The 23,493-nt window shown below is 42.3% G+C and overlaps 1 protein-coding gene and 1 long non-coding RNA gene across 6 annotated transcripts; one reads left to right on the plus strand and one right to left on the minus strand.

Annotated features, from left to right (window-relative positions):
• Nucleotides 1-9,241: 9,241 nt before the first annotated feature.
• Nucleotides 9,242-13,839, plus strand: LOC139824312 (uncharacterized). Of its 2 annotated transcripts, XR_011735075.1 has the most exons (4): nucleotides 9,248-12,964; nucleotides 13,284-13,486; nucleotides 13,540-13,646; nucleotides 13,724-13,839. It is a non-coding gene; the product is annotated as an uncharacterized lncRNA (long non-coding RNA). The 2 variants fall into 2 exon arrangements; XR_011735074.1 differs by having other exon boundaries at nucleotides 9,242-12,964; nucleotides 13,284-13,646.
• A 7,764-nt stretch (nucleotides 13,840-21,603) lies between these two features.
• Nucleotides 21,604-23,187, minus strand: LOC139824300 (probable ATP-dependent RNA helicase DHX37). Of its 4 annotated transcripts, none has more exons than XM_071796834.1 (5): nucleotides 23,071-23,187; nucleotides 22,788-22,994; nucleotides 22,475-22,690; nucleotides 22,298-22,395; nucleotides 21,604-21,751 (listed from the first exon to the last, which is right to left on the minus strand). In XM_071796834.1, the coding sequence occupies exons 3-5, from the start codon at nucleotides 22,624-22,626 to the stop codon at nucleotides 21,699-21,701; spliced, it is 303 nt and encodes a 100-aa protein (XP_071652935.1). In that variant the 5' UTR covers nucleotides 22,627-22,690; nucleotides 22,788-22,994; nucleotides 23,071-23,187; the 3' UTR covers nucleotides 21,604-21,698. The 4 variants fall into 4 exon arrangements, with proteins under 4 accessions (XP_071652935.1, XP_071652934.1, XP_071652931.1 ...); XM_071796833.1 differs by having other exon boundaries at nucleotides 21,628-21,763; nucleotides 23,076-23,187; XM_071796830.1 differs by having other exon boundaries at nucleotides 21,628-21,763.
• Nucleotides 23,188-23,493: the final 306 nt, after the last annotated feature.

Genomic DNA, 23,493 nt, shown 5'->3' on the forward strand with positions numbered 1-23,493 from the left:
TAACTTCCTTCCTTCCTGTTTATCACCAAGATGTACGACCATTACTCTTCGTAGCTATGTGCGACGATGTCCTTGGCAAAAGTCACGCACAATCACTTGGTCCGTAAAAGTCAATCAAGGATTAGGATGAGGAATGTTCCGCAAAATAACTCTTATTCGTTTCAATTTAACAAAAACAATATTATAATTTATTATTAAGATAACGGAAGTATAAATATGAACACTTCACGGGTGTCGCCCGGGTACAGTCTCTCGAATGATGTGATTATCGAAGATAAAATCGGGTTACATATCCGTGAACACGTACGATAAATCAAGACTTTTCAACGGTATTCGCGTATCGCGAAACTTGTCTTTCTCATTTGTGTGATTCGGTTCTCGAATAACGAAATTATTTTAAGTTCTAAGGAAAGTAGTAGTAATTCCATTTCTGTCATTAATTTCAACGTCAAACTCTCGGTATTCATATCGAGCTCTTAATCCGTAATCTCACTTTATTTATCGCGTAATCGCTTCTATTATCACAGAACTTTGAAACTACGTCCGTTTACACACAATACGACTCTTCAATAAAATCAACCTAAATACACGAATAATCACTTTCTCGTAATTTATCTTAGCAATTCGCGTATTTTCACATGTTTGATTGTGTTATTCGATGTAATTCGTAGTAAAATAGTATTACCATCGCGGCAAAGAATAATATCGCCAAGATCAATGTAATCTCGTTCAAATAATTCATTGTTAATATTTTTATCTTATCTCGCACACTTACATCTATATTTACATCGGTTAGGATAGGAATAATATATTATTTATTATCAATTAGATTAATCCTTAACGGACGAAATTTTTTTCTGTTTTCAGGAATTAATCTACCTGGGTGCTTGACATGATCTCGTCAAGGATCTGCGTCGCCTCTGTCTCAGGTACTTCCGTTAATGTTTCCGCCTCGCTCTGCGTCAGCGGCTCGCTCAAAGGACTGTCTGGGCTCGGCGTGAATGGCCTGGTCACCACGTCTGTCACCTCCTTTGTCATCTGCTTCTGCTGCTCCTTGGTCCGGATAGAATCAGCTGTTTGGCTGACCTCTGCCACGCTCTGAGACTGGCTTGAACTTTGGGTTGACATGACAGTCGTCAAGGTCTCTTTTGCAGCCTGGTGTAACATTACAACCGGTTGCAAGGTCCCAGACAGCACACGGATATTCGGTGAACATCCATAACAGCGTCCTTTAAAGATATTGAGGATGTCCATAGGCCATCCGTTTTACACCCTTCGGACATTCTATGAATGTCCAGAGTGGCATTCACTTGGACACCGTTCAGATGGACACGGTGCTAAAGGACACAGAGATATTGGACACGACACTTTGCGCACGGTTCAATCGGACACGGTGCTTTTAGACACAGGAATTATTGGCCAAATGTCTTTTGCACACAGAAAGTAAATTATTAAAAAATTCGCTCTGTTCAGTTGCGCACGGAAATATGCGCACCAGTCATTTGCACACGAAAAGATGTCCACCGTTCATTTGGACGCGCAAAATATGCGCACCGTTCGTTTGCGCACGAAAAGATGCGCACCGTTCGTTTGCCCACGAAAAGACGCGCACCGTTCGTTTGCACACGAAAAAATGCGCACCGTTCGTTTGCACACTGAAAGATGCGCACCGTTCGTTTGTACTCGGAAAGATGCGCACCGTTCGTTTGCACACGGAAAGATGCGCACCGCTCATTTGTACACGAAAATATGCCCACCGTGCATTTGGACACGCAAAATTTGCGCACCGTTCATTTGCACACGGAAAAGATGCACACGAGAAGAAACGCACCGTGCATTTGCACACCGAAAGAAGGACACCGTGCATTTGCACACGGAAAAGATGCACACGAAAAAAAGCGCACCGTGCATTTGCACACCGAAAGAAGGACACTGTGCATTTGCGCACGAATGTCGCGAAAGAGATAAGTTGTATAAAATATTGAATAATTTTATTTCTTGGAGTTATTCAACGTCAGGAAGTTTATGGCTGCATTCCGATATTCACTGTCAGTACTGCAAATCTATATTTTACGTCACGTATACTATAGATTTTTAGTACTGAAAGTTGCTGACAGTGAATATCGGAATGCAGCCTATATCGCAGGCTTAGCGGTAAACGCGCGATGAGCAGACGGCCTGACGACGTGTAATCTTGGGAGATCGAAATTGATGGTGAGGTTATGTTGTAACCGGACGGTATTACTGGAGGCACGAATCAACGCTACGTGTCCTTGAAATCAACGGTCGCCACTCGGTTTGACCTTTGAACCACCGAGAAGGTAAGTATCGAACGATATCTCGAACTATTAATTAGACTTAATTAATCTTCCTTTTTCAGGTTCCCGCCACCGCTGGATCATCGCCGTCGCCGATCAGGATTGCCGCTGCCACCGTTATCCAGGATCAACGAGGGACTTCGAGTGATCGACGCCAATGGATCAGGTAAGTAGAAGGTAAGTCCAATTGAGTAATTTTCGAAATCTCTTACGAAAAGGATGTTTAATTTATTCAATAATATTGGTTTCCAGTGATGGTTGTTCACAAAAGTTCAAGTCACACAAGATGTCGGACGCTCGTATACGTAGGCACACACGCCCCGTTTCTCTACGACGCACGAAGTTATTTCGGCCCGAAATGACCGTTCGTCAATGTAAAAGCGATAATTAACGCGTTCCGCGGGCGTTCCCGGTTGTTATGGATGTTGTCGAAGTATAATTATTGCACTCGTATAACGTTCGCGGTGACTTAGCGCGACGACGAAAGAGCGAGGCTTATTACGTGTTGCTCGTACGAACATCCCCGAGAGACTGCCTCGAGTTGTTTGTCTCGCTTGAGCTCCCCACCATCGATATCGGCGGCCCCTACTCCGACGCCTATTCCGCTTTCTCTTTTCGCGAACTGCGTATATTACCGCGGTAATTTTCCACGCAGGTGTTTACGCCGATTCCCCTGGAAATTTCCATGGGCGTTGCGCTCGCGCGGTCGCTCCGTCCCGATGCCGAGGTAGTGGTTTTCCACCGCTGCTAGTCTATCCCGGCCGTTGACGCCGACCTGTGCGCCTAGTCTATTTCCGTGCGTACAATGTCCTTCCGGATGACTTCCTCGAGGAAGACGTCCGGGTGCAGAGCACCAGGCTCGCCGACGACGTCGACCCCTCCTGACCTTTATTCGGGACCTGGTAACGCGGTTTCCGCGGTCCTTCCCCGTAGACGAGGTCTAGGTCGCGTGATAGCGGACGGTTCCGTAACTTGGCTCCCGGTCGTCGGATTTCGACGGCGACCGGATACGGATCTTTCTTGGGATGTCCCCGTTCGTCAGGGGTATTGTTTCCCTGAGGATGACGCACCTAGTGCGAGATTCAGGACGGTCCTCGGTGTCAGGGGTACTTAATTCCCGTAGACGATGCACCTGGTGCGAAGTCGCGGACGGTTCGCCATTTCGCGGCTACGCTCCCGCATCGCGTCGCCAACCCCGTATGGGTCGTCTAGGGCCCCCGCGCATACGTCAGGGACGTATTACATCGACGCGAGTCCCTCGGTTGCGAAATTTCCGGACGGTCCGCCATTTTTTGTACGCGCCGTCGGACTCGGATTTTAATGAGCGAAGTACGCTTCGCGGGTCTTCCCCTGTGGTCAGGGGTCGGTCATTTCCGCGTCTATCGCGCCATTTCCTAGTTCGCGGACGGTCCGCCATTTTTTTACCGCGCGACATTTTCGCGGCTCTGCTACGCGTCGCCTACCTTTCGGGCCTCGGTGAGTCGCCGAGACTAATCAATATCTACTTCGCAAACGTGGTCCGCCATTTTGCCGGACGTCGTTCGCCTGTCCTGCGGGCTATCGTGGCTCGTCCATCGTGTTGTGGGAAGGCATCCTGGCTGCTCGCTTGGGAGCCTCCCCGTTCCTGGAAAGTGTATTGGGCTCCAGCTACATCGCGCCGCCGCGCGACATCCCGTACCCGCGCCGACGGGTGTAACTAAATAGCGTAACTAAAATGAAAATAACTAGCTTCTACGCGAGGTGCCCTTATGCTTGAGCCGCAAATAAATGAGAATAATGGCGCGGTGTTGTAATCCTAATCCTAACATCGCGTCGGATGGGATCGTTAAGGTCCTCAACGAACCTCTGCATCGTTTGCTGTGAACGAAAAACAAAAACCGAAACAAAACGACGGGCGATTGCCCGGATACGTCTCCCATCCTCGGAACGCCGTGTCGCCTTCTTCCAACCGATTATTCGGGTACCGTTCGTCTTTGCTGCTCTCGGTGCCCTAGTCGTCTCCGGTGATGCGTGCGGCTGCAAACTCCCCGTCAGTCCCGAGCGTTGAGTCTCGTCTAGCTCGGGGCTTTGTTTTTCCTCGCAGTCGCGCGCATCTCGAATGAAGGCGTGCCTTCGCAGGTCTCCGATGTCGGTCATCGCTCCCCCTCTGTCGTGTATGGGGTTTCTGGCGCTGGGCGGGCTCTGAAAGCTCGCCGTGGACTTGTCCTCGCCTACTAGCGCCTCGGTTGGCGCTTCAGTTTGCCCTCCTATCGCCACTGAGTTCGTCCTGGTCGTGGTTGCCGTTGACTTTGCCTCGCGAAGGTCCGTTCGGGTTATCCCTTGGTAGCTGGGACATGACTGGGAAGCCTGCGGTTGCAATGTTCTCCTTGTGCATTTTACAGGTGAGGTTATGTTCTCCCTGTGCGTTTGACAGGTGTCTAACGCGTGGTGTCAAACGCGAGAAATCTACGAGAGGAATGCAAAGCGAGGAAAAAGCCCCTCCATGCATGTGCTTTATAATTTCGCTTTACAACTTAGCATGTACTTTATGTTGTAAAGCGAGTTCCACGCTTTCAACCACGGGGGGGGGGGTGCAAGGGGGGGGCGAAGGCCCCCCCTTCGCACCGCCTCGTCTGTGTGTGTGTGTCCACGCGAGACGAGGTGCCACATGGGTTCATGACGCGCTTTTCGTCGGACGGTGCAAGAGGGCTTACATGCGTGAGCGCACGTGAACAGGAAGGCTTTTCTCCCCTGCACCCTCCCACCATGCATGTACTTTATAATTTTGCTTTACAACTTAGCATGTACTTTATGTTGTAAAGCGAGGTCTACGCTGCCTACCGACGGGGTGGGTGCGGGGGAGGGGGGGCCGCAGGCCCCCCTCGCACCCCCCCTGTGTGTGTGTGTGTGCTTCCCACGCATAATTAAACTAATGAAACTCCCAGCGTGAGACCTAACTGCTTGAATCGAGATGCTTGGTTATTCTGCACGATTGATTCATTTAAAATTGGCGCAGTTTTACATGCGCGTGCGACCACTGAGCATGCGCATATGGCCGCAGGGCACGTTCAGTGTTGCTGCATCTCGTCGGTATGACAGGAATCATAACCTGATTCCTGTCAACTTTAACCGTTAATATCTCGCTTCGCGGGGCAGAGCGACACTTTTTTCTGCCAGATTCGGTCGTTTCGTGCAAAAACGCGTCGATTAAGCCCAAGTTGAACGAAATCGGTGAGGAGGCCACTATTCTTCAGATTTACCTTAGATTCTATTCACCTTGCTTTTTCCTCGCCTTGCATTCCTCTCGTAGATTTCTCGCGTTTGACACCACGCGTTACACACCTGTCAAACGCACAGGGAGAACATAACCTCACCTGTCAAACGCACAAGGAAAACATAACCTCACCATCAATTTCGATCTCCCAAGATTACACGTCGTCAGGCCGTCTGCTCATCGCGCGTTTACCGCTAAGCCTGCGATATAGGCTGCATTCCGATATTCACTGTCAGCAACTTTCAGTACTAAAAATCTATAGTATACGTGACGTAAAATATAGATTTGCAGTACTGACAGTGAATATCGGAATGCAGCCATAAACTTCCTGACGTTGAATAACTCCAAGAAATAAAATTATTCAATATTTTATACAACTTATCTCTTTCGCGACATTCGTGCGCAAATGCACAGTGTCCTTCTTTCGGTGTGCAAATGCACGGTGCGCTTTTTTTCGTGTGCATCTTTTCCGTGTGCAAATGCACGGTGTCCTTCTTTTGGTGTGCAAATGCATGGTGCGTTTCTTCTCGTGTGCATCTTTTCCGTGTGCAAATGAACGGTGCGCAAATTTTGCGTGTCCAAATGCATGGTGGGCATATTTTCGTGTGCAAACGAACGGTGCGCATCTTTCAGTGTGCAAACGAACGGTGCGCATCTTTTCGTGTGCAAACGAACGGTGCGCGTCTTTTCGTGGGCAAACGAACGGTGCGCATATTTTGCGCGTCCAAATGAACGGTGGGCATCTTTTTGTGTGCAAAAGACTGGTGCGCATATTTCCGTGCGCAACTGAACAGAGCGAATTTTTGAAGTGAAACTTCTTTAGGCACGGTAGTGAGTTCGATTCGCGACACGAAAAAGTGTAACGGAAGTGAAACTTCTTTGGCACGGTAGTAAGTTCGATTATGCGACACGAAAAGTGTAACGAAAATTTGACCAATAGGCGTACGAAATTAAACTTCTTTCATACGGTAATAAGTTCGATTGTGCGACACGGAAAGCGTAACGAAAATTCGACCAATAGGCGTACAAAATGAAACTTCTTTAAATACATATTTTAATTACCACTTTTGGTTAATTACCAACTCTGGTTTCAACTCAACAGTTGTTATTAACGAAAATTCGACCAATAGGCGTACGAAATGAAACTTCTTTGGTACGGTAGTAAGTTCGATTGTGCGACACGGAAAATGTAATAAAAATTCGACCACTAGGCGTACGAAATGAAACTTCTTTGGTACGGTAGTAAGTTCGATTGTGCGACACGAAAAGTGTAACGACAACTTGACCAATTGGCGTACGGCGTTGGCGAGACGGTTCTTCTTCTGGCCTGGCACGGTAGTAAGTTTGATTATGCGACACGGAAAAGCGACACGAAAAGTGTAACGACAATTTGACCAATAGGCGTACGGCGTTGGCGAGACGGTTCTTCTTCTGGCCTGGCACGGTAGTAAGTTTGATTATGCGACACGGGAAACCGACACGAAAAGTGTAACGAAAATTTGACCAATAGGCGTACGGCGTTGGCGAGACGGTCCTTCTTCTGGCCTGGCACGGTAGTAAGTTTGATTATGCGACACGGAAAAGCGACACGAAAAATGTAACGAAAATTTGACCAATAGGCGTACGGCATTGGCGAGACGGTCCTTCTTCTGGCCTAGCACGGTAGTAAGTTTGATTATGAGACACGAATTTCGCGACACGAAAAGTGTAACAAAAATTCGACCAATAGGCGTACGAAATAAAACTTCTTTGGTACGGTAGTAAGTTTGATTGTGCGACACGAAAAGTGTAACGAAAATTTGACCAATAGGCGTACGGCGTTGGCGAGACGGTTCTTCTTCTGGCACGGTAGTAAGTTCGATTATGCGACACGGAAAGTGTAACGAAAATTCGACCAATAGGCGTACGAAATGAAACTTCTTTAAATACATATTTTAATTACCACTTTTGCAACTCTGGTTTTAACACAACAGTTGTTATTAACCTTGAGCGTCTATATGTTTTTTTTTCTTTTTTTGGCACGGTAGTAAGTTCGATTTTGCGACACAAAAAAGCGTCACGAATTTTGCGACATGAATTTTGCGACACGAATTTTACGACACAAAAAGTTATGGCAAAGCCCTTGCCTTCAGAAGTTTCACTTCTAACGCGCGTGGCGACCACGCGTTCATTTTTTTAATAATTTACTTTCTGTGTGCAAAAGACATTTGGCCAATAATTCCTGTGTCCAAAAGCACCGTGTCCGATTGAACCGTGCGCAAAGTGTCGTGTCCAATATCTCTGTGTCCTTTAGCACCGTGTCCATTTGAACGGTGTCCAAGTGCACCGCTCCCGAATGTCCATAGTATATCTGTTTATGAAATTGGTGGGCATGCTTATATCCCTAAAACATGTCCACAGGATATCCAGTGGACGTTCTATGGACATGATAAAAGAGAATATCCAGAATTGTAATTTACATTAAAAGGATAGAAACAATGAAATATATAAATATTTTAAAATAATATATTGTAAACGTCAGCCAAAGACGTAGGCCTCGTTTGTATTTAGCGCGGTTTAAGATGGCGTGCGCGGCGACAACGTCCATTGGTTAAAGGCGCTGATTGGTCGACGGCGCTCGGGTATTGCGCGCGGTTTGAGATGGCGTGCGCGGCGACAACGCCCATTGGCTAAAGACGCTGATTGGTCGGCAGCGCTTAGGTTTGCGCGGGCTTTTGCGTATCGGCAGCAGCGGCTGCAACACTTGGTTCACGACCGCCGATCGGATCGCTCGTTACGTCCGCGACTCTTATCTTAAGGTAATAAAGTCGGTAATAAAGTCCTCATGCTTAAGTTGTGTGTTTCTATTACTACGCCCTTGTGAAAGTCCTCTCTTTGCTGCCCTCAATCCTGACACCTAGCCCCGCTTAACCTCGGTTCGAACGGGCCTACTTTACAGCTCAGAAGTGGGATACATCCACGGTCGTCGGCTCAGTAATTCGTACGAGCTCGAGTCTTCTTACGGAGAAGTACGCGTACGCGTTGTTCTACCGTTGACTCTCAGTTCGATAACGGTTTCGCCGCCATATCAAGTGGCAACCAGCTTAAACACGTTACGCCTTCGCAACATCGAGGTTTTCGTGTTGACTTTGGGACGTCTACGGAGAAGTACGCGAGTGCGCGTTGTTCTGCCGTTGTTCCTGCAGTCTCGCATTATTCGATTACGGCTCAGTGTCGGTGAGCTCGGAACGTTACGATGAAGCTAGCGCAAGTGCGCATCGTCTTCCCGCTGTTCCCGCGTTCTACATTGGCCGGCCGCCATTACGGAAGATTCCAGCACAGGCACGTTTCGGACTCGATACAGTGCATTGATCAAGTTTTTCGTAAGCTATTGTGCTATTGTGCATTGTGAATTGGCAAGTTGCTTCCGGTCCGCAAAAGCATCAGTTTTCGAGACTTTTCCATAATTGAGTGCGCGAGAAGCGCGCGCCATTATCGCTGTTTCTGCGTTTTACGCTTTGTTGTCCGTCATCTTGGTGAACGAACGCGTAACTGGTACGGACACGTTTGAACAAGTTACGACGCGCAAAACTCGTGATCGTCCATCGTCCAAAAAATGGCTACGCGTGAGCAATTTGAGGCATTCACCCTGCCCCGATTGCCTGCAAGAAGAGCTTGAAGAGTATGGAATTACGGATGTTCTTGATGATCGAGAAGAGTGTATAGCCAAGTTAAGAGAGGCATTGGAAAGAAGAGTACCAGGTACAGAGGCATTGGGTTCTCCCACATTACTCACGTCAGCTTTTTTTTCGGAGAATAGGTTTTCGGCACCACAAGCAACACCTATTACGGATACAATATTTCAGCTTTGCAGGATTATGATGGATCAGATGAAATTTTAGCAAGAACAGATGATGCATAACAAGACAACTTTAGTCAGATGTTAACGATACTAGAAAATCGGGATATTTGCAGGAGAAATAGGGAGAGTGAAGTTTCTGTATCGCAGAATTTCTCAGCGATGTCTACAAATGCAGCTAAGTTTCTGTCGTCGCAGATACCTCAGTTCGGGGGTACCAAACAGGAGAATGTGAGCTCTGGATTAAAAAAATCGAAAGTATCGCCGAAATTCACAAAGTGCCATCTGTTGCAATGATGTCAACGGCTACGTCAAGGCTAAATAAAGTAGCTCGCAAGTGGTTTGACCTGAGTTCAGGTACTGTCGTCAGGTCCTGGCCGAATTTCAAAACGGCCATCGTTCGTCGTTTCAAGAGAAGAGTCCTTTTTGGTAACGTTATGAAGAAGGTAGAAAAACGTAAATGGCTTTCTCGAAAGAAAGCTTCCAGGATTATGCGATGGAAAAAATAGCCATGTTACAATGCCTTCGGTTACCAGAAGACAGTATCATTCACTACCTCATTGATAGAATTACCAATATCGCCATCAAGAGCACAGCGGCTTTATTGGATGTCGAGGTGGACGACTTTCTTGAAAAAATGCACCACATCACAACAACGTGTAGTGTTACGGCTAAGAAGTCACCCGTAGTAAAGCCAAAGTTTGAAAAATCTAGACAGGAGGAGAGTACTTCTGCAAAGACTAATCTTTACGTGAAGATATCGAAGGGCGTTTTTTGTGTGTATTGCCGAGCGAAAGGCCACACGAGGAACGAATGTCCGAAGATCAAAAAGAAAGAGCCTTCGCCAAAGTCCATTTCCACAACAGCTGCTACTTCCCAGGTTGCTGCAGTAATGGAATCACCCCAAGAGGAGAAGTCTTCAGCGGATTGCGTTGCGTTGGTAGAAGACGAACCGTGTAAATTGTTACAAATTGCCGTTGATCGAGGTAAAGGAATTAAATGGTTCTATTTGTAACTTCGTCACGCTATTGAACACGGGTAGTCCTATTTCTTTTGTCAATCCAACGGTTTATGAAAAATTCCTCGCGAATGTGGTATCGTTTAAAGTTCCTAATCGTGCGTATAAAGCGATAAATAACGTTCCTATTAGAGTCTCTAAGGTTATTAATACTACATTTAAGTTAAAGGCCATATCAGATTTTTTAGTTACTATACAATTTCATGTGTTAAGCGATAAACTGTCTTCAGCGGACATTATTATTGGTCGTGATTTCATTAAAAATCATAAAATGTTACAGTAGTAATCAATCCGTCTTCCAAAGATATAGATGATAGACTCAGATTATTTTCTGAGGTAGTTTCAGCAAATATTATTGAAGATTCGTCCGGCCAATTTAATGCAATGTTAGACGATATACTAATAGACTCTGATATTCCTTTGAAAAAAGATAATCATTCGGTTAAGGTTTGTTATAGGAAGTTTATATAGGAAGGTTCCAAGGATGGTGTTTCGTGCTCGGCCGAGGTGACCTCAAGATGTACCGTGCAACCGTTCGCATAGCCAAGGAGCCGAGGACCCCCGAGGGGCAGCAGCGACCAGGGGAGCAGCGGACATCAACATTTTCTCAAAATAAATACCGGATAAGCGAGTCCGAAGAGCCCATATGGCTAACGTTAACCTGAAACCCGATATGTAGGTGACCGGGGCATGATTGACCCCGGCAGGCGAGCCGTAGATGATCGACCGAGCGAGTCAACGAGCGGGTCTCGGAAGGAGAGCCAAGCAGAGCAGATCGGGACGAGCGCGGCCGGAATAGCGCAAAGGGCACGCGAGATAGCAGGGTCAAAAGATTGACCTTCGCGAACAAGGGTGTAACGGTAATAGCCGGGGGCCGAACCCCGGAATCCGTCTCAGGGGTGACCCGGAGGTCAACCACCCGATACGCGAAGCGCCGATAACAACCAACGCGGAAATAGCGGGGTCACGCGAATGACCCCTGCGCAGAGGGGCACGGCGGTCACAGCCGGGGGCCGAGCCGCGTAAATTGTCTCAGGGGTGACCCGAAGGTCAACCAACTGAACAGCGACGCGATAGCGCCAGCGGGCGCAAAGATCGCGGCGTCACGGGAGTGACCCCCGCGCCGAAGGGCACGGAAGTCACAGCCAATGGCCGGGCCGCAGAGATCGTCTCAGGGGTGTCCCGGATGACGACCCACCGAACCGCGAAGCGACAACGCCAGCGGGCGCGGAGATCGCGGGGTCATAAGGATGACCCCCGCGCCGGGGGGCACGGAGGTCTTAGCCGACGGCTGAGCCGCGGAGGTCGTCTCAGGGGAGACACAAGTAACGACCCGCTGAACCGCGACGCGATACCGCCGACGGGCGCGGAGATCGCGGTGTCATAACGATGACCCCCGCGCCGAAGGGCACGGAGGTCACAGCGGGCGGCCGAGCCGCCAAATACGCCTCAAGGGAGACCCGAAGAACAACCGACCGACTCGCGACGCGATATCGACAACGGATGCGAGGGTAGCGGGGGCAAATGATGACCCCCGGATGTCGGGAACCGCAATAGTCCGGAGGGAATTAGCGGGTGGAGGGTCGCTAGAGGAGGCGCCGTTATAGATCCGGAGGGTCAACGAGACCACTCAGTCGTGGAATACCCGAGCCCGGGAACCGGGGGAGCGGGGTCCAGCGAGACCCAGGCATATGCGTGCGATTAGTTCTGAGGCTCGGATTGAGAACCGCGGGCGACACCGAACGCGAAAACAGGCAAAAACTGTTATAAGAAAAGTGAAAGCGGGTAACATCTGGCACGGAAAAGTACCGAGATGTGAATAACAACCCATGGTGGGAGCAAAGATCCCGAGGTGGGAAGGCCGAGAGCGCTCGGCAACTCGAGGCAGTCGCTCGGATATCGTGGTCGCGGTAACACGTACTAAAGATTCGCTCTACAATTCGGACTTAGCGCGTAGTTTAGCGCAGCGATATAACACAACCAAGCACTCCCGCGTACTTGCGCGTTAAACATAACTCGTATAACTATTGCGAGCGGTACTGAGTTACCATCTGTAACAACGTTCGACGAAAAGTGTCAGCGTGAAGCGCATACGGCGCGACAATTTTGTAATTAACGACGACGATCTGAAATAAATCAATCGTTTGTTAATACACGCAGTGTCAAGTTAATCTGAGTTACTTACCTGCTACGTACCTTGTCCTACGGCATCGATCCATCATTGACCAGCGGCGTTCCAGTATGCGATAAGGCGAGGATCTGGGACAGTCAGCGGCAGTTGAGATCCATCCGGGGCGACAAGTATTGCAAGCGCGGCGTTCCAGTATGCGAAAAGGCGAGGATCTGGGATAGTCAGCGGCAGTTGAAATACATTCGGGTTGAAAACCTGAAAAGAAAATTAGTCGATTAATTAAACATACACATTTTCTTACCTGTTCCTTCAAGGGTGGTCCCACGTTGTCCATCGATGATCCAGCAGTGGGGAGGCAGCGTCGAGACATCCTGCGTCGAGAACCTGAAAATAAGAGAGAATTAATGTAGTATTGTTGCAATATCGTGCCATAATTTTGATACTTACCTTCTCGGTATATCAAGGTCAAACCGAGTGGCGACCGTTTGATAGGCAAATCTGGCTGATAATTCACATTTTCGTGTGATCCACGTACCCAGAGAGTGACGTCCGGTCACAACCGGACCTCAGGTTACAACCGGACGGTACAAGTTGAGCCCAATTCCGGCGGATAATATTCCTATCGAACGGTCGCCACTCGGTTTGACCTTTGACTACCGAGAAGGTAAGTTCGCATCAACGCCCCGATTATTTATCAAGACGCTAATAGGATTTCTTTATTTCAGACTGATGTCTCTGATGGATCACCGTTGCTGCTTCCTGTCCCTGGATCCTCGCTTTACATCGCATACCAGATAGGGGTAAGTATGGATAATATAATTATATCCTATTAATTATGTAAATTTTGTTTCAGATTGACGCCCGGAATGGATCGCCGTTGCTGTTTCCCGTCTCTGGATCCTCGCTTTACATCGCATACCAGATAAAGGTAAGTCCCGATAATTATGTTAATTATATACTAATACGCTTCTTTTCTTTCAGGTTCCTGCCCAGGATGGATTGCCGCTGCTGCTGAACTTCCCCGGATCCTCGCTTTATCGCATACCGGATTGCCGCTGGACAACGCTGGATCATCGCCAAAGGACAAGGTAAGTAGAAGGTAAATATCGTTAATTTTATAATTAATCAGAAGACTGTTTCAGAATTAATTTTTCTTTAATTCCAGATCATCATTTCAACACTACAGGCCGTTTCACAATTGTCATAAAGATGCTTCACTATAATGGTATTACGCCCCGGTGTGGATGACGTTTTTTCAATAAAAGTTGCACAATTAATTAATTGGCGTCTCTCGGCTTATTAGTTTCATCGATGCAATGCTTTCGTTCCTAATAACATAGGCACACAAAAAATAAAAAGTGTCTTGGCCGAGACATTACACTAGTGTATTCCCATGTATTTTGACCCGCTGAATCCGAATCCGAAGTTAGAATTGTCGGATTGGCTCTCAGTTCCGAGCAAACCTGAAAAAAAGTGTTCGTTTCGTGGAGTTTTGAGATTTGCTCGGAACTGAGAGCCAATCTGACAATTCTGACTTCGGATTCGGATTCAGCGGGTCAAAATACATGGGAATACACTAGTGTAGTGTCTCGGCCAAGACACTTTTTATTTTTTGTGTGCCTGTGTAATTAATCCCATCAGAGGGCTCGGTGCCCCGTAACTATCTTCCTATGATCACGCGCTCGGCCGTGATTATCACTCTATCATACAATGTTTGTGCGCGCAATTAACGCAGGAGTATCCGGTTGTTTTATACACTGAATAACAATGTCCGCACAATATTCTGTATCCGCATAACCCAATGCTCGCGGTTGTTATATACTCGATATGCACTTCCGTTAGTTAACAATGTATCCGAATTTCAACTCGACGTATTGTTGCTAACACTTTATCGTATTTGGTAACTAAGTGCCCCTCGCTATTGTTAAGACAAGTAATTTTACGCTATAGTACGCGGGAGTTCTCGGTTGTAAAGTATAACTCGTATGCTGATCGTACAGAGTGTGATACGTGCGTTCGCCACGGCTATACCCGAGAGACTGCCTCGAGCGATGGCTCTCGCCATGGTGGAAGTAACAAGGTGTGCTACTGCGCAGGCATTTCTATTGACCAATAAGAGAGCGTGACAAGATTCTTGTATAATTCAAATGGATATTAAAACGAAGATTGGGGCAAGAAAAAATTATTATGACAGATTTTTCGTATGTAATTATAATTATGATAAATATATTTAAAAGAAAAACATACAAACACAAATATGAAGTCATGAAATAAAAAGTTAGAATAAAAAAATAGAATTAAGTTAAAATAAAAAATATACAGAGTAAAATAAAAGGCTTACATATCCTGTGCGTCAAGACAAAAAAATATATTACTTTTGAATAATAAAATATATTACTTTTTGTTTGTAAATTTTTTCATTTTTCTTTTCTGTTTTATATTATTGTTTTCCGACGAGATTTTTTTATTAATTATACAAAGTCTTATGTAAGTTCTTGTTCTGATTAAACATAATAAAACCTCGCGCAGGATTATATCATTTATTTTTTTTCAACTCTATCTGCTACTGTTTTAAATGCCCACCGATCTTTCCGCAAAAAAGATCCATGGCAAGCTTGAAACTCTTCATTCATTATTTTTGCGACATTTAATAATTCTGAAGAAGGCCTTATCATTTTCCCTCTAGAGATATAGTTGATCCAGTTTTCTTCTGGATTAACCAACATCTCAGTAGAATTACCCAAATTTTTATGTTTATGCATATATTTAAAAGCGGCATAGCCTGCAATATATTTTAGGCCTTCTTCTTCTATGACATCCACAACTGCTAAATTTTCTAGTTGGCTCAATAATTTCAGTTCTTCAGGAGTGGGAGAATAATTATTAAAAGTACTACTACTTGGATCTGAAATAAAAGATCGAAGGATAAACATGCATGTATATTACATTGAAAACCCTGTTTGAAAACTTTATATTTTAATTTATTTATTTAACAATTTCAATTTTCAATTTATTTATAATAATTTCATATATTTATATAAGTAGGACTTGATTGTCTACGTCGCTAATTGTCCAATTTAACATAAAATTTTCTAATTAATTAGTTCACTGAAACAACTCTAAGCATTTGTATTTGCAATAATACAATTTTAGATGATAAGTTTAAACTTTAATGTACAATAGAGAATGTATTGCATTAAAATATTAATAATACAATCACAATTAATAATTATAATAATTACAAAGTAAGACTAATTATATACAATTGAAATTGAAATTCTCTTAACAACAGTATTATATATCAGTATACTTACAATGTAATTCAACTATTATTCTAATTGAAAGTACAATTTAATTAGAATAATATATATTATGCTACAAATTAATCTACAATTGTCTAACCACAATATTACATAAACATACCTAACACTTAATAATGAAAATGTATTAATTATTATTATATATGACATAACCCTAATAACATATTGCAGTTAAAATAATATTATTTTGACATTATATTGTTCAAAAAATGACATAATATTGGGTGATAGAATAATGTCATTTTGACTGCGATATGTGTTACTTAGGAAACTTACCACAATCAGCATTTTCATCATAAAAAGTACTTAGGGTATTTTCTTCACAATCACCAGGTAAATCGTTTTGAAATTCGGTGACATTGCCAATGTTAAACTCAACATCATCGTCGGTCGGTGACATTACATTAGAGTCAAAATCAATGCCACTTGTAAGACACATTTCGTCCATGGTTGAGTCATGAGCAGTAGTATTGCTTCCTTGTGTAAAGAAGTCCGTTGAATGCTTCCCCAATATGTACCATCGAAGTTTATAGCGAATATCTAATGCCGTTGGTCTATCGTTTGCTGCTCCCGTTGATCGTATATAGCTGAACAAATTTTCCACTATGTCTTGGTTTAATCGACTTGTAATTACATATGACATTTCTGATTGAAATTTCTTCTTTAAATCACAATACAGATTTTGTAATGACAAATTACTTAAAAGAATTCCTTTTTGAAAAGGAAGCAAACTCTGTCAATTACCAACTTTCATATGTTTAATTGTTGACGTGACTTTGGTAAGAATATTATTTTGCTGCACAAGATCAACACCATATGCATTTCGTCCAAAATAATCTCCGTATTTACAAACGCTATTAAAAATGTCAAACCAGTCGTTGAACATTTTTAAAAATGCAGCAGTTTCAACCTATTCTGGACAATTATCCATAAATCCTCGTAAACCGCACCACTCAATTGCAGATGCATTTGTTGCAGAGAAAATCTGAGTTGCGAGTTTAACATTTTGTCGTTGCGTTCCTTGGACGTCTAAATGAATACGCGATAGCTTAAATGCAATTTTCAAATCCCCACTATTAATTTCAAGTAGTTTTTCCAAGGGTGCCGAAGTCACAAAATGTCCATTTACATGTAGTCCGGAATCCAAAAAATGATTTCGAAGTAATTTCATTAAATGAGGAGCATCGATGAAAACATGAATCTTTAAATTTTCATCGCATGGATGCTCAAAGTATGTTTTACCCTCATTTTCCATTACATTAATTTTTAATTCTTTTATTAACTTTTGATTTGATGGCCCCATATCACAGGTTATTCCAAACACGGTATAGCCACTGTTATGTAATTGAACAATTATTTCAAATAATAATTCTTTAGTAAGATCTTGGTCAAAATCGTAGAAGACAGGCTGTTTCCATTTTTTAAATAAGCCACGAGGTACTACAACTTGTCATTTTTTATGAGGACCAATAACTCTCTCCTGCTTTCTTTCAATCGCCATTTGATTTGACAAATGAATTTCGTCAAAACAGATCACCGTTGCCTTCTCAAACTCTGTCATGTTTTTACCTTTATATTTCATGATCAGCATAACATCATTAAGAATTCCTTCATCAACGTTAAATGATGCTATCCACTTTCGAAGGGTTGACAGTGCTGGAAGAGGAATTTTTTTGGTTTTTCGCAAATATCTGTAAGCTTTCGGGCTTACGCTCCTCAATGATATTGCAGCAGCAATATCCTCTGAACACCAACGAGTTTTCTTTTGCGTAAGATTCATTAAAAGTGTTATTTGTCCAGGTGTGAAATAAGGACTTAACATCTTTTGCAATTTGTTCTTCATCTTCTGTTCGTGCAATTTATTAATATTTTTTATCTTCTTCTTATGCCGTTTATTAATTTTATCCAGTTAAACAACTTTTTTTTGGAAGATTTTATTTTGGTGAACCAAATCTGCATTTTCCCGCATTAATTTCTGTATGTCATCTTCATTAAAAAGAACTGGTGTTGAACCTTTACGATAAAAAGATATAAAAATAAATAAATAAAACTTTACTAAAGATTTAGTTAAGTAATAGAGATCTAAGCAACAAATAAATCATGCATATAATAGAAGTACTAAACCTTAAAGTTACTTACTAAAGTTATCACTGTTTATAGAACATGATGCAACCGGAGTTACAGAGTTTGGTGTATCACGAGTTTCAGAGCTCGATGCGACTTGAGTCACAGAGCATGATGGTTCATTTGTGATTTCACTTGCATCGGCATTTTTCCGCATTAATTTCTGTATGTCATCTTCATTAAAAAGAACTTGTGCTGAACCTTTACAATGAAAAGATATAAAAATAAATAAATAAAACTTTACTAAAAATTTAGTTAAGTAATATAGTCCAGTCAAAATATGGAAAAAAAGGGGGGTAGCTAGAAAAAATTGCAACACAAGGTTTTATTACGTCATTGTGTTCAGAAAAATATACTGAACAACATATTCAAATTCCGCCAATTTCCGCTATCCCTAAGTATGTTTTTTATTCACAATTTATAAACAAATTCGTTTTTCTCCACAAACACGATGAATTTTGAAATTTTTGTAGAGATCAAAGTTGTAGAACAAACAAATATCTACAAAAAATGTTCTTATGAATTTTTTGAAATATCTCATATTATTTGAGATATTTGCAACAAGAGCTACTAGGCTACGCGCGGAGCGGAGCGGAGAGTTCTAACAAGCACACGGCAGTCTCTACCGGTCGCTGCTAGTTCTCTAGGTTCTACAAGGAACTTGAGTTGCGGTTCTCGATACTAGTATATGTGTCTATGTATACACACACAATATATATATATACATATATGAGACAATCCACGTCACTTTTACCCCCGCTCTGTCCAAAATTGGTATGGACAAATTTTAATGACTAAGGGCGGAAAATGTTTGTCTTGAAAAGAGCTTTCGAAAAGCGTGTGGCATATATGCGCAATTCAACATGGCGTCATGTTGAATCTGAAATTTTGAATTTATCCCTTTGAGCAGCCATAACTATGACGCCATGTTGAATTGCGCATATATGCCACACGCCTTTCGAAAGCTCTTTTCAAGATGAACATTTTCCGCCCTTAGTTATTAAAATCCGTCTATACCAATTTCGGACAGAGGGGGGGGGGTAAAAGTGACGTGGATTGTCCCATATAATATATGTGTGTGTATACATAGACACATATACTAGTATCGAGAACCAACTCAAGTTCCTTGTAGAACCTAGAGAACTAGCAGCGACCGGTAGAAACTGCCGTGTGCTTGTTAGAACTCCCCGCTCCGCTCCGCGCGTAGCCTAGTAGCTCTTGTTGCAAATATCTCAAATAATATGAAATATTTCACAAAATTTATAAGAACATTTTTGAAGTGAAACTTCTTTAGGCACGGTAGTAAGTTCAATTCGCGACACGAAAAAGTGTAACGAAAGTGAAACTTCTTTGGTACGGTAGTAAGTTCGATTGTGCGACACGAAAAATGTAACGAAAATTTGACCAATAGGCGTACGGCGTTGGCGAGACGGTTCTTCTTCTGGCACGGTAGTAAGTTCGATTATGCGACACGAAAAGTGTAACGAAAATTCGACCAATAGGCGTACGAAATAAAACTTCTTTGGTACGGTAGTAAGTTCGATTATGCGACACGAAAAAGGTCACGAAATAGTGTCACGAAAATTCGACCAACAGGCATACAAAGTGAAACTCCTTTTGGATCGGTAAGTAAATTCGATTTTGCGACTCGAAAACGCGTCACAAAAATTCGATCAGGCGTACGGCACTGGCGAGACAGATATAGTAAGAACTGCGTGTAACACTATATTTTCGAGTTGCGGGCGGCTTGGAGTAACTATAATTCCGTTGCATTGTTTTTGTATTAATTTCAGAAAAGTTATGGCAAAGCCTTGCCTTCAGAAGTTTCACTTCTAACGCGCGTGGCGACCACGCGTTCATTTTTTTTGTAGATATTTGTTTGTTCTACAACTTTGATTTCTACAAAAATTTCAAAATTCATCGTATTTGTGGAGAAAAACGAATTTGTTTATAAATTGTGAATAAAAAACATACTTAGGGATAGCGAAAAATGGCGAAATTTGAATATGTTGTTCAGTATATTTTTCTGAACACAATGACGTAATAAAACCTTGTGTTGCAATTTTTTCTAGGTCTAATCGTATTTTGACTGAACTAATAGAGATCTAAGCAACAAATAAATTATGATATAATAGAAGTACTAAACCTTAAAGTTACTTACTAAAGTTATCACTGTTTATAGAACATGATGCAACCGGAGTTGCAGAGTTTGGTGTATCACGAGTTTCAGAGCTCGATGCGACTTGAGTCACAGAGCATGATGGTTCATTTGTGATTTCACTTGCAAGGATCGATATCGCAAAACTCTCAGAGTTTGATGTAACACACTCTGTAGCAACGTGTGTACATTCTCTTACATCTGTCCCTTAAAACATATTCAATATATTGTAGAAAGAACAGCATTATTATTTAAACATATTATAAATACAATGACTTAAAACATAAATCTATTAAAAACCGAATGTGGAGCTCACGTATAGTTTTTTATCATCACTATTTCACTGAAGATGGTCCAAATAGTCGCACCAAAACGTTTAATTAATAAAATATATTGATATATAAAATTTGGTGCAAGTACAACTACGCTTGGCTCGTAATTAGCCCTTCTTAATTTTTTGTATTTCCAATGGAGCCTTTTTGTCTACTTTATAGATCTATTAACATAAATAAAAGTACTATCTACATATATATATATATATATATATATATACATACTCAAATCATTTTCTATCACAGTTGCGTTGTCCTCTGCAAATTCCATTGGAATTGCATCAGATTTTAATTTCCGAGACTTCACAGGGCTATAGTTCGGTAGTAACTTGCGTAAAAAGGATCGATCTTTGTATTGTGAAGAATGAAAATGTTGGGAACAAATCCGAGCTAGATAAACAAATTTGAAATAATATATTTCATCAACTTTATTATATTTTGTTATTATTAATTTGTTAAATTTTATTTACAAACTGTCAGTACTATATATACATACCGTTGTTTGGATTGACATTCTCTTTGCAAAATGTTTTCCACTTCTCAATCATTTCTTCATTTTTTGGAAATGAAAAATATCGTACATTTTTATTCTTTCGTGACGTATTTTTACATGTTTTAAATGAACACGACGGCATTTTAAAGACAATTGTTTATATTCATAAAACTGTATAATTATCTATGCATAGAGCTCACTGCTGCAAAACTGTATAACCTAATCTAGATACTAGAATCTAGTAACTGATCTCAGTTACTATTTTCAAGATGGCGGAAACTTGGTGCTGCGCAGAACGTGACGAAAACTCGTCGGGAAAATAGCACAAGAGAGACGCTAAGGTAAATGCACCCTAAGAGCAAAAAGTCGACTTCAAGTCGACTTCCCGTCATGACGGAAAGTCGACTTCCCGCCAACTTTTATAGTCGATAAAATAAACCGCCGCCGCGTACGTCTGGAGGTCGGTTGTGTATCTTGAAATGAGGTGAAAATGACAAAAGTTAACAGATTTTATTAGATTTTGATAAATAAAATCATAGATACGCTAATGAATTTTCTCACTTTTGTAATTTTTACCTCATTATTTCAAGATACACAATCGACCCTTTGCTGGAAGGCTAAAACTGATGCATTTCGAATTTTTTTCATATATAAAATAATTTAATTATCTAATAAAACTGTATAATTACAATCCTAATGTCCACTGTGTGCCGTTATATCTGTGCCACTTCTGCGTGCGCGGATTCCGGCAGCCACTTCTTGTAAGCTGACAACAGAACTAAAATTATAAATATATAATATCCACAGACTTTTATACTAGACCATTAACATCTATGGACGCACTGCCGAAAAGCTGATGCGAGTGCGAGGTGCAAGTGTTAATGAAGGGTGCGGCCATATTGAATTAACAATAAGTCACTATCGGGTGTTCAGTTGCTCATGATGTGCGTTTATCTGCATTCGTTATTACAGTACATAACGAAGCAAGCGAATGTTTTTGTGTTAAATATTGGTACATGTTATCAATAAGTTTGTAAGTCATGCCTTCAACGTGTAGCTACTTGAATGCCGAAATCGAACCACTACTCCTGTAGTATTAAACCCTTTCTTTTGGACATTCTATATATGACCAGACTATTGTATAGAAATCTTGTATAAAACCACTTGTATAGAATCTGTAGTATAGCATATCTTGACTAAAATAAACATGGCGGCAAGCATTACGGCCGAGATGCCTGTCAGCGGTCTAGTATTGTATAGAAGTCTACTCGATGATAATATCTAAATATTATTTTACAAATTAAAATCTCACATTTTTCATCCAAACCCCAGATTTCTAGCAGTTTGTATTTGGACACGACTCCCTGCGACTGCAACGTTTGTACTATTGCTTGAGTGCGTGGTATCAACCTGAAAAAATCGTATTGAATTGATGTAATCTATTCGATGAATCAATGTGAAATCGAAAGGAGATAGAATAACGATTTACCTGGCCCATGACTTGGTGATGCTCCCAGGTGTCGTCAGCAACGACGGAACAAATCGTTTCAGCTTAGGGTACACTTGACCTTCCAAGAAAAAATACGCGAACCACTTTACACCGTCCACAGATGCTCTATATCCATCGATGGTAGTCCCCATCCGGCCTTTCCAAATGTATGTACCAGACACGCGGCAAATGATCTTCCCGGTTCCTTGATTATATCTATAAATGAGAATAATATTCGATTATAATGAAGATTAATATATCTTTATAAATAAATAGGAAAAACATTATAAAGCAACAATTGTGATAAAAATACCTTGGCGGTGGATCAACCAATGGTTCACTAAGATGCCATAGCGTGGAAGCGAATTTCGGCAATCATTCTGGTTCTATCGCCGTGACACCTCGCATATACATCTTATTCGTTTCGTACACCTCTTTATAAACCACCTATTCCGGACTGATTTTCCGTAGAACGCACGAAAAATGCATGAACACAGGTTCCTCCATTTCTGATGGTGTTCTGAAAGATGGTTCAGAATGGAGAGGTCGCATTCAATAGGTCTTAATTATCGATGATAATTAATAACACACCATACCTAACCTCTAAAGCATATTTCCACTTGGCCTTATCCTGATCCTCTTTTAGATCCGCCATACCTGCAAGAACTATCTGGCGCAGCAATTTCGCTTACATGTCGGTTGGTAACGGCATTCTGTAACAATTCTTGTTGTAGACAATGTAGACAACCGTCTCAAACATATTGCAATATACATACAGTCAAATTCCAGTATTCTGATCCCAGCAAACGAAAAAGGATTAAAAGATATTAAAATTTTTTAATACCTTTGAATCCCTTTTTTGGCGGAATTAGATGAAATTAGATGGGATTCGAAATGAGATGGTTCAATCCCATGGAATCCAAAAAAGAAATTTTCAATTCCATCCAATCCTATGAAATCCGTAAAGGTTATGGAATTGCATGGCATTAGATGGTTTAGGAAATTGTTTTAAATGCCTC

This window comes from Temnothorax longispinosus, unplaced genomic scaffold (genome assembly GCF_030848805.1).
Source record: "Temnothorax longispinosus isolate EJ_2023e unplaced genomic scaffold, Tlon_JGU_v1 HiC_scaffold_32, whole genome shotgun sequence".
Classification (NCBI taxonomy): Eukaryota; Metazoa; Arthropoda; class Insecta; order Hymenoptera; family Formicidae; genus Temnothorax; species Temnothorax longispinosus.